This window comes from Eptatretus burgeri, chromosome 7 (genome assembly GCF_056783735.1).
Source record: "Eptatretus burgeri isolate ZD-2024b chromosome 7, Ebu_testis_v1, whole genome shotgun sequence".
Lineage (NCBI taxonomy): Eukaryota > Metazoa > Chordata > Myxini > Myxiniformes > Myxinidae > Eptatretus > Eptatretus burgeri.
Genome location: NC_140967.1, coordinates 21,456,517 through 21,471,788, shown reverse-complemented (window position 1 = coordinate 21,471,788; position 15,272 = coordinate 21,456,517). Strand labels below are relative to the sequence as shown.

General features: G+C 43.3%; 2 protein-coding genes across 13 annotated transcripts in view; one reads left to right on the top strand and one right to left on the bottom strand.

Moving 5' to 3' along the window:
• The window catches only part of LOC147022808 (mitogen-activated protein kinase kinase kinase kinase 5-like), a 149,995-nt gene extending 142,180 nt beyond the window's left edge, over window positions 1–7,815 (top strand). For 9 of the 10 annotated variants that reach the window (XM_085887628.1, XM_085887634.1, XM_085887631.1 and 6 more), the window contains one exon: window positions 2,824–3,317. The gene's annotated coding sequence lies outside the window, so the exon portion shown is untranslated. Of the gene's footprint in view, window positions 1–2,823; window positions 3,318–7,594 lie in introns of those variants that run through there. The other variant, XM_085887627.1, reaches the window with a different exon arrangement.
• RDH13 (retinol dehydrogenase 13) overlaps window positions 1–15,272 on the bottom strand; it is a 32,089-nt gene that overhangs the window by 6,926 nt on the left and 9,891 nt on the right. The window contains exons 3-7 of one of the 3 annotated variants that reach the window (XM_085887636.1): window positions 14,582–14,737; window positions 13,597–13,698; window positions 10,733–10,945; window positions 10,465–10,566; window positions 7,458–7,795 (exon numbers count right to left, since the gene is read on the bottom strand). In XM_085887636.1, the coding sequence (XP_085743762.1) occupies window positions 7,542–7,795; window positions 10,465–10,566; window positions 10,733–10,945; window positions 13,597–13,698; window positions 14,582–14,737 (827 nt within the window). In that variant the 3' untranslated portion in view covers window positions 7,458–7,541. Of the gene's footprint in view, window positions 1–7,457; window positions 7,796–8,772; window positions 8,995–10,464; window positions 10,567–10,732; window positions 10,946–13,596; window positions 13,699–14,581; window positions 14,738–15,272 lie in introns of those variants that run through there. The other 2 variants (XM_085887638.1, XM_085887637.1) reach the window with 2 other exon arrangements.

Here is a 15,272-nt window from a genome sequence, read left to right as displayed (position 1 = left end):
CTTCCAAGTACACAGTAAATTTGCCAATCTCGGAAGAAGTGCTGGATACCGTTATCTGAGAGTTTGGAATTCCGTCGTGGGAAGGGGTGGGGGTGGTGCCAGACATCATCAAATGCATGGAAGATATCCAGTGAAATGGCCTTTACCTCTTGTGTGACACGGAGGGAATCCATCCTTTGGTGACATCGAAGCAGCATGCCCAAAGTGAAATGACCTGTGTACAAGCTAAATTTATGATTCGAAAACAGCAATTTAGAGAAGAGATGAGTCTTGAGATTTGTTGTAATTACTGATTACATGACCTAATCCTGGTGTTTGGCTTAACGGTTAAGGTGGCTGGTTGAAGATCTTTAATATGGTCTTGAGTTTGAGCCTCTGTATCACCGCTGAAATAACACCAGGTGGGTTGACTCAGCCTGTCATCCTTCCAAGGTCTGCAAAATGAGTACCAGCTTACTGGAAACAGGGGGCACTGCATCAGTGGCATAGCCATGCAACCAGCAGCCACAGACTGCATACGAAAGAACAACATTACATTACATTCCACTAACGATGGGGATAAGGCTGACTGGTCTACAGTTGAGAACATCATCACTCTTGTGAATTGGGGTATCATGAGTCGATGGGCAGAAAAAGAGTAGTCGGCAAAGCAGTTGAACACTTGAGGGGTGTTAAAGTACTGATGCTGTCATGACCAATAGCAATGGAGTGGTCAAGAGTGATGAAGAATTTCTCCACCTTGGTGGGAGGGAGGTTCATGTTTTCAGTGGGGGTTGTGGGGAGGGTTATCAGGGATAGGATCAGTGCAGGAAGAGAAAGATTCGAGCCCCTGGCCTTTTTTGCGAGGACAGAGTTAAAGCAGTCAGCCTTGGCAGGAGCAGTTGCTGGCATGACCCCATCCTTGAGGAGTGAAAGAAAATATGAGGAGCATGATCCCAAGACAGACTTAACCAGGTTTTTGTGTATTATGAGGGATTTGAGAGTTTAGACCCCAGGTGGACCGAGTGAAAATGAGTCCCAGGCACAACATCCATATTTGAACGGGTTGTGGACCAATAAGTGGAAGAGATGGCACACCGCAGGCAAGAACATTTTGTCCAATTAAACTGCCAGACACAACATTGCCTTAGCGGTTGCCTTAAGACACTGACACTCAAGAGTACATGATCTGAAGAGGTAAGAGGAGCTCAGAAGAGCAGGAAAGGTTTGAGGAGAATTTGGACATTAGCAAGTCTCGCATTGAGTTTGGGGGGAGCCGTTCGGGGAAATATAGGTGAGGAATCCAACACAATTGGTATAAATGCCTGAAGTGTGGCAAAAGGTCTTTGATACACTACCATGGATGGTGTTGTATCGGTTGATGTTGGCTGATTTAAAAAAAAAAACCCTCTTACAAAAAGACATTACAGTTGGGAGGACAGAAAAATGCATATAAATAATTAATTGCAACAAGAGGGACATTGATCCAGAGATATTTCCATCAGAATTTGTGAGGGCACTGGGTAGGGGTAGGGACTACGGGAAAGATGAGGCAACTAGTCTGCATCAGGAGCTTCGACACTTCCAATGGCACGAGCATTAGGTCTGTCAAAGTGATCAAGGAATAACCAGAGAGATACGTTGGTCCAAGCTGTCCTGTGTCTGGAATACTTTCTGTTACACAGACATCCTGGGGGGTGGGGGGGGGGGTGAGGCAGCAACCCATGAGGAAAGATGTCTGAAATTGAAGCATAGGCCTTTAATGTTTGTGGACTTGATGGAAATGGTTTGACTGTGCATAGATGGGTGAGCACAAGAGTGGTGGGGTGAGTGTAATTGTGATGGGGGCAATGGACAGTGGCACGAGGTGTGATGGGTTATGAGCTAATGTAGTGTGGGTGTGGTCAGGGGTAGTGGGGTTACAGGCGGTGGTAAGAGGCAGAAGGTAGTTGAGAGGGAAGGGTGGACCCATTCATCTGTATTTATGGCAAGGCAGTTTCCATTACAGTATGATGGATTGTTGTGAATGGCCTTATGTACTCCCTAGTGAGGGAGGAGCTACAGCAGGAGACTAACATGGGAGGAGGATGGGAAAGGATTGGAGATTGAGGGAGAGGAGGGAATGAATAAACAGCAAGATTGGACATAGCTTGCGTGAGATGTTAAGTTTTTTAAATATCGAGTCGAGGCTCATGAAGGAGCTAGAACACAGAATGGATCAGGACACACCATAACAAAAGGAACAGCCTCAAGGAATCTTCAAGTCTCCCAAAAGCTTCAGGTACTAGTGAGCAGGCATGAATCCACCATTGGGGTTTGGTGGTGCTGCACCCTTCAACACCACCTGTTTATAAAACAGTTACATTAACCCCCCCCCCTTTTCCTCCCACTTTTACTGAAACGGTGACATTAGTACAAACACTTTCCCCTAAAAAAGTAAATGCCCATGCAGCCAATGATAACATTCCAGTTACAGCAAGGCCCGAGACCCTCTTTTTGGGGGTGACCTACAACAAATGTAAATAAACATTTTTCCCAGTTGGAAAAACAAACATACTTGCCAGAATATTTTCTAACAGCAGCTTTCTTTACTCATTCTCCTTCATCTTTAATATATGCAGTCTAAGATTGCAAATCCTGATAATTCTTCTTAAAAAAAAATATAATAATACCAAAAATGAGTTGAGTAGGAAGTTGAGTTTTTGGTGGTTTTTAATTTTTTTTTTCATCTTCTTCTGTTTGCCAATAATTCTACATGGTGGGTCACACGAGCATGCATCCAACGGAATCAAGATACCCACAAAAAGGACATTCCAATGAGATGGATCATGTTTCTCTTTACAGGCCTTTCTTTTTTGTGGTGCATTTGAAGAACCATCTTCTTTGTGGAAGATGTTACAGCCTCGTCCCACGAAAGTAAAGCGGAAAATAATATAATTGGGAGCATTCGCTACCCAGAGTAGCATCTGAACACTTTCCTGTAGTACAAAGAATTTGCGTGACGTCTCCAACGTGAGCTGGAATCATCATAGAATATCCCATGCGGCCGTAGGACACGATATGCACTGTGGGGTTATCAGGTTGTCCTGTACGAGGGATGATCCACATACTAAACTGATGACACCTACAAACCGTGATGCTCGGTACAAAAGTTATCAAACAAACTCGGTCTGTATTTTATAAAACAAATTTATATACTTTTGTTGGTAAAGGTAAACTTAAATAGCTGTGCTATTTATGAGACTTTCACAGTACATGTTTTTATTTGTGCCTCAGCTAGCAGTTTCCCCTGTGGAATGAAACTTGCCCTTTCTATTAAAGCTTTTAAGAAAATGGGACTTTGGAACAACTTTGGTTTTTTTATATAAAAAAACGTTTTCACACTCAAGTATCACCTGGAGATTATTTGGGATGAGTACCACAGTAAAACTCCTTCCACCTCACACAAAGTTTATTTGGAGAAAAAAGCAAAAGTTCTTTCCAGCAGAATGTTTAGCTTTTTGCAACTTTGCCATTTGATAAACAAATACTTCAAAACCGTTTCATTTTGGCCTTTGTGTCGGACTATTCTGATTACTGACATTCCCCCATGCCCTGGCATGTTGGATTTTGAGTGTATCAACACCTGATGCCCTTGCCCAGCTTCTTTAGTAGCCACAGCTTCATCCCACCTTGTTGTGGGGTCGGCCGAGTGACGTGTTTTTTCACGTCTTTCACGAACCGGCTGGTCAGGCCCGACGTTCGACTGAAAGTGCTTTGAGAAGGAATTTGTAATTTGTTGAGGGTGCCGGTGGTAATTCGCCTACACTTCTCAAAAGACAGCGAGGGACCTTAAATGTCTACCAGCTCATGACGGCAGACAGGACACCCAGTTTAAGGTCCATCCGAGGGACGGCCCACCTTATGATGCAACGTCCTTCCTCCAAAACACTGATCCGACATTTTGTAATCTGATCGGGAATCGAACCGAGATGATATAGCTCAGAGGTACGTCATGCGCTACCTCAATACCATCCTGTCTGACATACCAGATGCTCATGAGTACAATAAATATATTTCAATGATTATTTCTTCTCGCTTTCATAATCCTTGACGATGACCATTCTGTTCTGGTAGAAACATTATATACTCTCCACCATAACAAATTGAACATGTGAAATTAAAAAATGTAATTGCTGAAGGACTGTTCCAGCATTCATTCCAAGGACCTTTTTGGCACGAGGGATGTGCAGAACATCTGATTGCAGGTTTCCACCTATCGTAATTACCTCATGCAATATAATCATTGAGCACGTGCAACTCATTCACCCTTTGGTTTATAGAGGTGACACGAGGTATTCTGAGGAAATTTGAAACAGTCTTTCCAAGACACCAGTGTGTGGATCATCCAAAATACACACCGATTACATGTTTTAAACTGGAGTTCATAGAACATGATACCACGTGCGATGTTCAGGTACATACAAGAGGACCTTGTGGTTCGTGGGGGTTATATTCTTGAAAATCACTGTGAACCAAAAATGTGCAAAGTTAGAGGGTAATGGGGAAAATGGGGTTAGGGACTTCAATTTTAAAATTTGGTCAAACTGTAACCTTAACGATGTTTGTGTATTGTTTTATGCCATTTCTTTTCATGAATAAAAGAGTTATTAAGAATATAAAATAAAGTGTTATTATAACTTTCTATGCAGCCTGTTGCTGCTTGTTGCATCACTGATGAGAGCGTGGCTGTGCCATTGATGCAGTGCCCCCAGTTTCCAGTAAGCTGGTACTCATTTTGCCGATCTCGGAAGGATGATAGGCTGAGGCAACCCACCTGGTGTTATATAACAGAACGACAGGAGTTGAACTCAAAGACCTTAAGATCTTAAATCAACACCTTAACCATTAAGACAACACCAGGATTATTTTCCTGCACAAAAAAAACATAGCATAAAGTTTATTTTCTTGCGTTATTAAGATCATGAAACTTACCTTCAACAATAATAGTAATAATGATGATAAACTTGATCCAATATTGTGATCGGGATGTTAATGATGGCGACAATAAAGACGAGTTGATGGAGATGATCGGTGCATCCCCATCATCCATACATCCATTGGGACCATACTCTTTGCAGAGCGTTGGTGCTGCTTAAGCAGTCTCCTTGGCAATTGGGCACAATACTGGGTGAGTCGCCACTCCGACACAGTATACCAGCAAGCTGGCACTCATTTTGCCGACCTCAGAAGGATGACAGGCAGAGTCAACCCCACATGGTATTAATTCAACACCCAAGTGGAATTTGAACTCAGCATCCTAGGATCCCAAGCCCACCACCCTAACCATTAAGCCAACACCAGGCATATACCCATAATGGCCGCCCTCTAATGCTATATATCGATATATTGCATGGTTCTTGGAAGTATTATGAAGGTAATTTGTTTTATACAGTCTTTAAGTAAAAATGAAATTTAAATAAATGTTTACAGGCATATAAATAAAATAAATTCCAGGTTTTAACCAGTACCTCTTACATCACACTATCTAACACTTCACATTAGTTATTCGTGCCTGGTGTTTGTGTCCATTATAACGTCGTTAAAAACATTAAGTTTTCTGTTTGGAATGATTTTCAATTTTGTTTGATGACCAGGCAGGCAGACAGAGTATAAATATTATCTCACTCCTCTCTGCACACGTGTGATCAGGACAAATTCAAAGCTAAAGTACTGTAAAATGAAAGACTTGTCTTCTGATTCATGTTCAAAATATAACATTCGATTTAAATAAGTTGTTGCTCAATTATAAACTGATAAGACAGACGGACGGACATGAACCTATTGCTTAACCCCGTTTTTCGCTTCGCATGCCTGGCGTAACTGGAGAGTTCATAGAACACCTTACCCCGTGCAGTCTTGAGAAAAACAGGACATGGGCAGGTTCTGTGAGCAGAAAATTTCGTTTGAATTTCGATATTATCTCACTCCTCTCTGACACGCGCAATCAGAACGGTTTCAAAGCCAAAGTATTGCTAAACTACAGGTTCGATTTCAGATTCATGTTCCCATTCGTGTTCAAAATATAACGTTCAATTGAAATTAAGTTGTTCCTCTCACAAACTGATGTTTGCAGACAAACAGACAGATAAAGTGAACCAATTGCATAACCCTGCTTTTCGCTTTGTGCGTGCACGGCGGTAACAATTTACTCCAATGCCACATCTGTCAGAAAATGAGAGGAATCAAACTTTGGAGACACCTTCCAGCAGGGTCTTCCGTCAGCCATGTTGCAAGACTCGAACGTGAGAGTGAGGAACTGTTAGATCAATATGAGATATGCCAAGAATTGGACGTTTCATGATAACGGCTGTCACTCAGGAATGATACATTCCAAAGACACATATACGCAATCATTTTGAACTGTCCAGAGTACTACAAACACACTGCCAGGACCTCGATGCAGTGATTGCTGCCGGTGGTGGACATACCCGGTGTTGAGATCGTCACTTCCATGTCGTATCTCTAATGTGAAAACATTCACCACAATGCAGCATTACGTGATTAGGTCACAATGAAATGGACGTGTAATTATTCAGCATTTATCTTGGTCAGAGGTTTGCACCTCATCTGTGTCCCACTGAAGTCAAATAAATAAGTCACATCAACAATGATCATGTGTTCAGGTTTTAAATTTTTTTTTATGGCACAGCGTCGAATCGTACTTTAGCAACTGTTAAAATTCTGACATTTCTTAATCGCAGCAATAACGTTTATTTTTGTAAAATATTGATGAGAAATACAAAGACATACGAGCATATACAATCACAGATTTGAACTTGAAACCTAAATCCATCGTGCGTGACCCTATTGATTTCTTATGCCATCTCTGCCAAATCTATAATAAACTAGGAGGGCACTCGTTAGAGCGCATACCTCCGCCACGTAATACCTGATCTACGAGAACATATCGGGCCCAATACATTTTTGAAATATCGTGCTATACTGTATATCGTTTTTGGTCCCATCTCTCAACGGTGAAGAATCACTTTAACAATTTAAAAAAGATCTCGTATCTGGATCTGGATCTTCCCCAAAATCGAATCAATTCGTCCTTGTCACACACCTGTTCACCAAATTTCATCCGAATCTGTCCATAACTCTGAGATATCGTGCTCACAAACATATAGACAAACAGACAGGTGAAAACATAACCTCCGTCCACCTTCGGTGGCAGAGGTAATTACACCTGCCTCACACGAAATCAGGAAAACCATTTCATCAGAGGTGCTAACGCTCTCCAGCATGTTACATGAAACAAGTAAACCTACCACGAATTTAGAATTCCTTATGTTTTGAGACTATAGGTTTTATTTTTTTGTCTGTATCATTAGAAAACAAAATATTTACCTTTCTCCATAGTTTGTAGCAAGGTTATTTAATCGTTATCCTTTCCTTATCATCACAATCTGCCGGTCAAATCCAAGAAAAGGAGGGAGTGCATTCAAGTCCATTTATTCACATCATTGTCAAAGATACTTACACTTCCTCTTTGTAAGGGTTGGCCATTTTTTTACTGCTTCTCACAATTCAGAATTGTTTGTGGGTCCTGCTATCAACTTTGTTGTGTTGTCAGAATGCAGTCCAACGAGCTTCCTGCTCGCCTCCCATAGTAGTGCAGACATATGGTCATCCTGCACTTCTGGACCCGGATCACGTGCCTGCATGCCATCAAAATAACGACCCGAGATACCTTCCAGCTTCTCCGATACGGCGAGGTAGACGCTGGGCTGTGCTGCCTGTTCAGGAGACTTCACCACCAGCCAGAAGAAGGGACCTCAAGAGAAGACAGATGAGATTTTATGGTGACGGAGGGGGTAAGCGAAAAGAGATTCTAGTTCTTTGATCGCAATGTATAGATGAAGGCACTCGGCCACCACGTTCACCGCAATTGTAGTTTTCGGGGCCATGCACTCATTACATCATCATCCTTAAGATCATACTCTTTCCTATTTTGATAAACTTCTCATCTTGTGTAAATAAATAAATGGTTTCTGAGAATAATAACCGAAAGTAAAAGAAAAATGAATAACACAAAAGTTCTTCCCAACCCAAATTTTAGCAAAATTATGAATAATTACCCAATTATGATTTCACTCTTGATAGAAGCAAATTTTGTTGATGAAGCTAAACCAATTGGTGTAGAACATGGAAGGAGGTCACCTGAGTTAGGCTGGCTGGCTTGGGATCTTAGGGTCCTGAGTTCGAGCCCCTTAGGCCACCGAATTAACACCAGGTGGGGTTGACTCAGCCTGCCATCCTTCTGAGGTTGGTGAAATGAGTACCAGTGTACTGGTATAGGGGCTCAGGATGAGTGGCACAGCCGTGCCCCAACAACATGATAGCCACTGGCAGCCAAGTTGTCATATGCAAGAAGAAGAAAGAGGATTTGGATTGTGCACAAAGGAACTTATTCCCTTCGATAATAAATTGGGGGATGGTGTAGCATGTCCACATTATAAAATAACTCTGTCTAGGGCAGGTGACCACAGGAAATTTTATTTACATCATTGTAATGATGCTTACCCCTGTCCCTCCCCAAAAAGAGGACTTGGCTTACTTGAGAGGAAAGATCAGAAGGTCCTGTAGACCGAGCATTTCTTTTCTACTTGTGTCGTCACACAATTAAATAATTCATAAGTATACAAGTACCACACTATTTACAGAGGGTTTGTGCTGCCAAAGCAGTTTATTGGAAAGGGTTATGCTGGGTGGTTTGCCATTGCCTTTCCAGCATTGATTTTCTGTCTTCTATTCTTTTAAATGCTGATCATCAAGCAAGGAAGCAGCATGTGTCTTTTTTTTGTTGTTTTTGAGTTGGTGCAGAAATAGTTCGTCCGGAGTTTGAACCATCGACCTCCTAGAGTCAGAGCAGACGCACAAACCAGCAGAGTACCCGCCCTGTGGGTTCCAAGCATGCAACACGTTCTTCTGACGCATACCTTTATTTGGGCGGTGTCTAGGCAACTGACAGCTCTGTGTCGGCAAAAAATAATAATATCTGTGACATTATGTGCATGAAGCAAAAACATAACTATATACAAATATTAAAAAAACATACAATTATTAACATAATCACTGTTTATAATTCAAAACACCTCACTGCACTGGAAAACGTGGGGACAGGAATACTGTACTGTAAATGGTGGAGACTTGTAATAGCCTCCCCCACCTGGAGGTGGCGCTACACGATACACATTTACAAAGAGAATTTGCATCCCTCCCCCTCCCCCGAAAACCACCGGCAAAGATAAAAACACCCCTATACATTGGGGTCAGGTTGACCCGACGGAGCAAGTCTGGATGGAATTGGCCTACAACTGTAGGAGGAGTAGCGCGACAAACAAACAAGCACACAAACACCGGTCCGTGTATTAAAGTAAGGATAAGGGAAGAAAGGGGGAGGTGATTGTTAATTTAACGTTCCATCTTTATTTACTTTTAATATTGTTCTTAACAAACGGGGACAGGAACGACGCAGGCATGATAGGCCGATTGGCCTTCTCATGCACCAAAGTTCTCTGTGTATTTGTGTAATGTTGTTAATAACAGGAAGAAATGTAAAGGGGAGGACAGAGAGTTGGGGGTGAGGGTGCAGGGAGTTGGAGGAGGAGGAGGATTGAGACGTTGGGGAGGAGTGGGGGGAGATTGAGGATTTGTGTTTGGAAGGGGGGTTGAGTACTTGGAATTTTGGACAGTTGAGGACTTGAAGAAGAAAGGAGGAGGGATGACAGAGTTGGCTTGGGGGAGGGAGGGCAGAAAGGGGACAGAGTTGGGATTGAAGGGTTTGAGGCTTTTGAAAGGGGGAGGGGTGGAGTTGAGGACATTGGGTTGGGAGGGGGTTTGAGGATCTGAAGAAACGGGGAGGGGAGCACAGAGTTTGGGTGTGGTAGTGGTAGTGGGGGGGGGGGGCAGAGAGAGGACAGTGTTGGGAGGGGGGTTGAGGACATGGGATTGTGTGTGGGAGGGGGAGGAGGTTAGGGACCTGAGGTCACATTTTACATTATGCAGAATTTCCATGGGTCACAGATATTCCTGTTGGGTCTTTTGGTTCTGTTGGGTCTTTTGGGTCCTCTCGTTATTTTGTGTCCTCAAGGTCTTTTGGGTCTGCTGGGTCTTTTTGGTGTTTGGGGTCCTTTGGGGTCTTTTGGGTGTTTTAAGTCCTCAGGGTCATATAGATCATTGGGGTCTTTTAGGTCTTCAGGGTCTTTTTAGTCTTTTAGGATCCTCGGGGACATTTTGGTCCTCAGGGTCGTTTGGGTCCTGAGGTGTGTACATACATACATACATACATACATACATACATACATACACACATACACACACATACATACATACATACATACATACACACATACATACACATACCCCCGCAGCCGTACCTGTAGGAGCCGGTGTTTCCACTAACTAAAATGGAAGGTTCATTTCTGTTCCGAAATGACTTACCGAGAACGTTACGAGAAATGGTTGACTGGTGCAGACCCGTGTGCCGTCCCAGGTCCGTGGCGGCGACTCCTGGGTTTACCGCGTTGACCGTGATACCCGTGTCTGTTGCCAACGTGAGGGAATGGAATGTACTTCATTGGCATTTCAGAAAACGTCACATTGCAATTATGTGTCATTGTTGTCAGTAACAAATCACTATTCTTATAATGTACAAAAGAAACGGCATTGATAATAATGCTTCAGCGACCTTCCTTCAATCCAAGCTTACGATTCAATCGTCGGCTCAGTTCGTGCGTGAACAACATGGCGGCCATTTTGCTGCGGCAGTACGCCATTTTGGCATTGTACGGGATGTTCTGGGACTGCAGGTCCTCGGGGTCGAGCTTTCCTGCGATGTAAGCCATGGATGAAACGTTGATGATGCGGCTCGGTGCTGATGCCAACAGCTTATCCAGCAGCAGGTTAGTCAGCAGGAAATGACCTGCATAGAAAAGGCCACACAGGTGTCATGTATCGGCAAAGACAAGACAACAAGAGCGTTGTTTATCTTCCCGAATAATATGATTTATTGAAGCTACTTTTAAAAAATGACTGATTCATTTAGGGTGGTGGGCTTGGGATCCTGGGATCCTGAGATCCTGACTTCAAATCCCACTCAGCTGTTGAATTAATACCAGGTGGGGTTGACTCTGCCTGTCATCCTTCCGAGGTCGGCAAAATGAGTGCCAGCTTGCTGGTATCCTGTGTCGGAGTGGCGACCCGTCTAGGATTGTGTCCGATAGCCAAGGAGACTGCTTCGGCAGCACCAACGCTCTGCACAGAGTATGGTCCCGATAGATGGATGGATGGACTGACTCGTGACTAACAGAAGGGATCCTATCGTCTTCATGGAATTTTATGTTTCCAGGATACACGCTTTAAACAATTACCCAGTCTGGCTAGTGACAAGGATCCCTGCATCGTGTTGTGGAAGAACGATGGATGGATGGAATTGACAGAATATTGATTGAGGTATGCTAACCGCCGTGGGATGCAAGAAGCTAACGTTTCGGGCGTTACCTCTTCGTCAGAGCAAAGAGCAATCAAAATTAAGAGGGATATTGCATCATCAAATATGTTGTTCAATTGTTTTTGAACATGACACAATTATCGCTCTCCTGTCTGTATTGGTTGTTCTGACGGTGAATGCCCACAACATCCGATTTTATACTTTGCTTCTCATGGCGGCCGGTAAACCATTGTCAACTTTCTGTTGATTTATTTTCTTTAATACAAGAGTTTAGGATCATGGATGAGCTAAATGATTATGCTCCTCAGTCATGTTTTGAAGGTGCTGGAGAGGATTCTGGATGGGAAGATAAGGGAAGAGTGTGGAGATGGAGATCAGAGAAGAGCAGCGGGGGGTTATAAAGGGTAGGGGGACGACGGAGGGGATGTTCATGCTGAAACACTGTCCCGAGAGAGATAGTGATAGCAACACTGAGATGGATGGGAGTTCCAGAAGCAGAAGTTAGGTTGGTGGAAGGGATGTACAAGGGAACGAAGGGAAGAGTTTTGGTTGGTCCTTGGATGTCTGAGGAGTTCAGTGTGAACATCAGTTTGATGCAGGGAAGTGCTCTCAGCCAACTCGTGTTTATCATGATGATGGAACTGGTAAGCAGGAAGGTAAACATGAGGGGTATTCTGGGGAGGATGTTGTATGCGGAAGATCTGGCTGTTGTGGTGGCGAGTAGGCAGGAGATACAGGAAGTACTGGGGGAGTGGAGGGAGGCACTTGGGAAGCATAGGCTGAAGATGAGTATGGAGAAGACTGAGGTGATGTCGGTCAGGTGGCAGAGAAAATAAATGAATATCAGGTTAGAGGGGAAGGCGATCAAGCAGTGAAAAATAGGCTGGATTATCTGAGGGGAACAGTGACCGGGGATGGTAAGTCAGAGGCAGAGGAGGATTCAGTTGGGTGTGAATGCGTGGAGGAGGATGGAGGGAGTAATGGTGGACAGAACTAGAGGGGGAGCACTTGGTAGAGTGCAAAACCTCCGCCACCAATAGTGCTGGGTCACTTAAATGAACCTGATATCCTATTCATTGTAGGTCAAAACGGATCAGACTCTACTGAACCATGATTGAATAAACTAAACGAGATCGACACGCATGGAGAAATGGCAAAAAAATAAAATCGACATTTTTTTGAAAAAAAAGTTGCAAAATTTGTTTTTTTTTTCTCTAACATTTTTTTTTTTGCTTGGAAATCACTTAAAACATGTAGAATTGCAAAAAAAAATTTCAAATATTTTTTCAAAATGGCCGCCATAGCGGCCATATTGGACTTTGGACCAAGTCCAAAATCTAATGGCATGATCCTTGGACCATACCTAATCCTCCCACCAAGTTTCGTCGAAATACTGTTCACAAACAAACAAACAGACAGGGGTGAAAACAGTAACCTCCGTCCATCTTCAATGGCGGAGGTTAATGATATCAAGAAACTTGAAAGGGAAGGTTCTGATGTAATGTGTAATGCCGGCCTACCTTTACGGTCTGGAAACGGTGGCATTGACAGAAAGACAACAACAGAGGCTGCAGGTTTGGGAGAACAACTGCGTCAGGAGGATTGTGGGAGTGAAGAGGGTGGATAGAAGGAGGATTGATGAACTGAGGAAGGAGATTGGTGTGCAGATGAGCTTGACAGGGAGATTGGTAAAATGCTGGCTAAGATGGGCTGGACATTTGGTACAGATGGGTGAAGAGAGAATGGCAAAGAGAGCAGAAAGGTTGAGGGAGCAAGGTGGGAGGAAACGAGGTAGACTGAGATGGGAGGATTGTGTGAGGAAGGATATCAGTAATTTGGGGGTGTTTGGAGAGTGTCTCGAGTTGTCTGAGGACAGAAAGAAGTGGAGGAGTATCGTGGTCGAGGCAGGGCAAAAGCTCGGTCCCATTGCATCTCACCCCTTATAAAGGGAAGAGGAGGAGGAGAAGATGACTGTGATCTAAGGCTCAATAAGGAGTTTGCAGGACCAGCACACTCGACGACAATGAATAAATCAACTCAGTATCTGGAATTTTAACATTAGATATCCCATCATCATTTACTATGTACTCAAACGGAAACACCAATCCACATTGTGACCATACCAAGGTAATTGACCCCAAACTGCATTTCAAAACCATCCTCCGTTTTTGTTTCTGGGCATCGCATCACTGCAGCATTGTTGATGAGAACATGCAAATCTTCCTCTGCACAAAAAAAAAAGAAAACAAAAAAGATGAGGAATTTTGAAGGAAAAGGTGGCATCCATGAGCTGGATGGGGGAAAAAAAGAGGTACAATCTATGAATGTGTTTGTCAAATACAATGCAATTGGTGAAACAGTAATAAGTTTCAACGTCATCAGTGTGACGGTGAAGGTTAGTTTTAGATATGTTATCCACATGTTAATGTGATTACATGTGAGAAGGTGGGGCCTGGGCTGTTGCATCGGTTCTCGTACATTTCTGGGAGGAATGGAGGTTGTCGAAGCACAACACGCAAGAATCACAATTGTTATCAAAGTCTCCTCTCATCTGTTCTCCCATATATCTAACTATCTATCCTTCCCATCCCCCTTCCCCACCGCCACTTCTGCTTGATATCAAAATTCATAATTTTCTTATCCTATCTCCACATTCTTCTCTCCTTCCTCATCTCTCCTCTCTCGCCATTCCCCCCTCTCCTCTCTTCCAATCTTTTCTATCTCCCCCTGCTCCCATGTATCTCTCTTACAATGACATCCCATTTCTCTTCTCCTCCAAATCCATCTCTCCTCTTTCTGACCTTCATATACAACAATAGTTATAGAACCACTTTTCTGAAGGGTTCTCGGATTGAAGGGTCGAAACCTTGACGCTGGGCGGTTCCCAGATGATGATCCGGTTGATCATTGAATCAAGCAGGAAGTAAGCTGACGGAATTCTTCAGACATGATATAACTATCACTTTTACCTTCTACTAACTACTATTCTTAATTTAACATCAACCTTGGTATATCTATTATCTCTATTGATGCCTCCTTGCAGAAAATCATTCATCAGAGGAAATGGTGCATTAAAAGGCAATTTAGGCGTGTGCAATTGTTGCAAACCTTCTTCAATTTGCTTGGCAAAGTTGCGGACTGAGGCGAAGGAGGCAAGATCTAGTTTCCGTGCCACGACATTCCGGTTCAATGTGTCTCTTCGGATGTCCCTTGCAGCCGACTCGCACTTATCCATGTCCCGGCAAGCTAAGATCACTCGTCCACCTGCAGAAAACACATGCACTATGCTATAAGGGTAAATAACCCGATGGAGTAAAGTGATATCGCTTTCAGGCAACTTGTCATATGTAACCCATAGAATGATGTTAAAGTTCATCGATTTCCCTTTTGGTTTGTATGGAGTAGGAGCACGATGGCCAACATGATGCAGCGGCACTTTAGCAGCAGGATGCTGGGAGAGAGTTGCTTTGAGTTGTCTGATAAATTATGACCTGAATTTGCCAACGCCCCCCCCCCCCTCCTCAAATGTGATGCGAGTGAAGCTTTTCATTACAACATCGAGGGAACCACCCTCCGATAAAATAATAATAATAAAAACAACATGGTTTATAAACAATGGGTGATGCTGTGGAGGTAAGTTGCTTCCGGTTAGGATCTGGTCCAGGCTGATATTTCAACGGTGACGAACGACTGTCACCTTCAGCGCTGTAATCTAAATTGCCCCTCCCCATTGGAACCCTTTTTTATGCAGAAGCTGAGAGAAGAAAAGAGGAATTCACCGCATCTTGGATATTAGCAT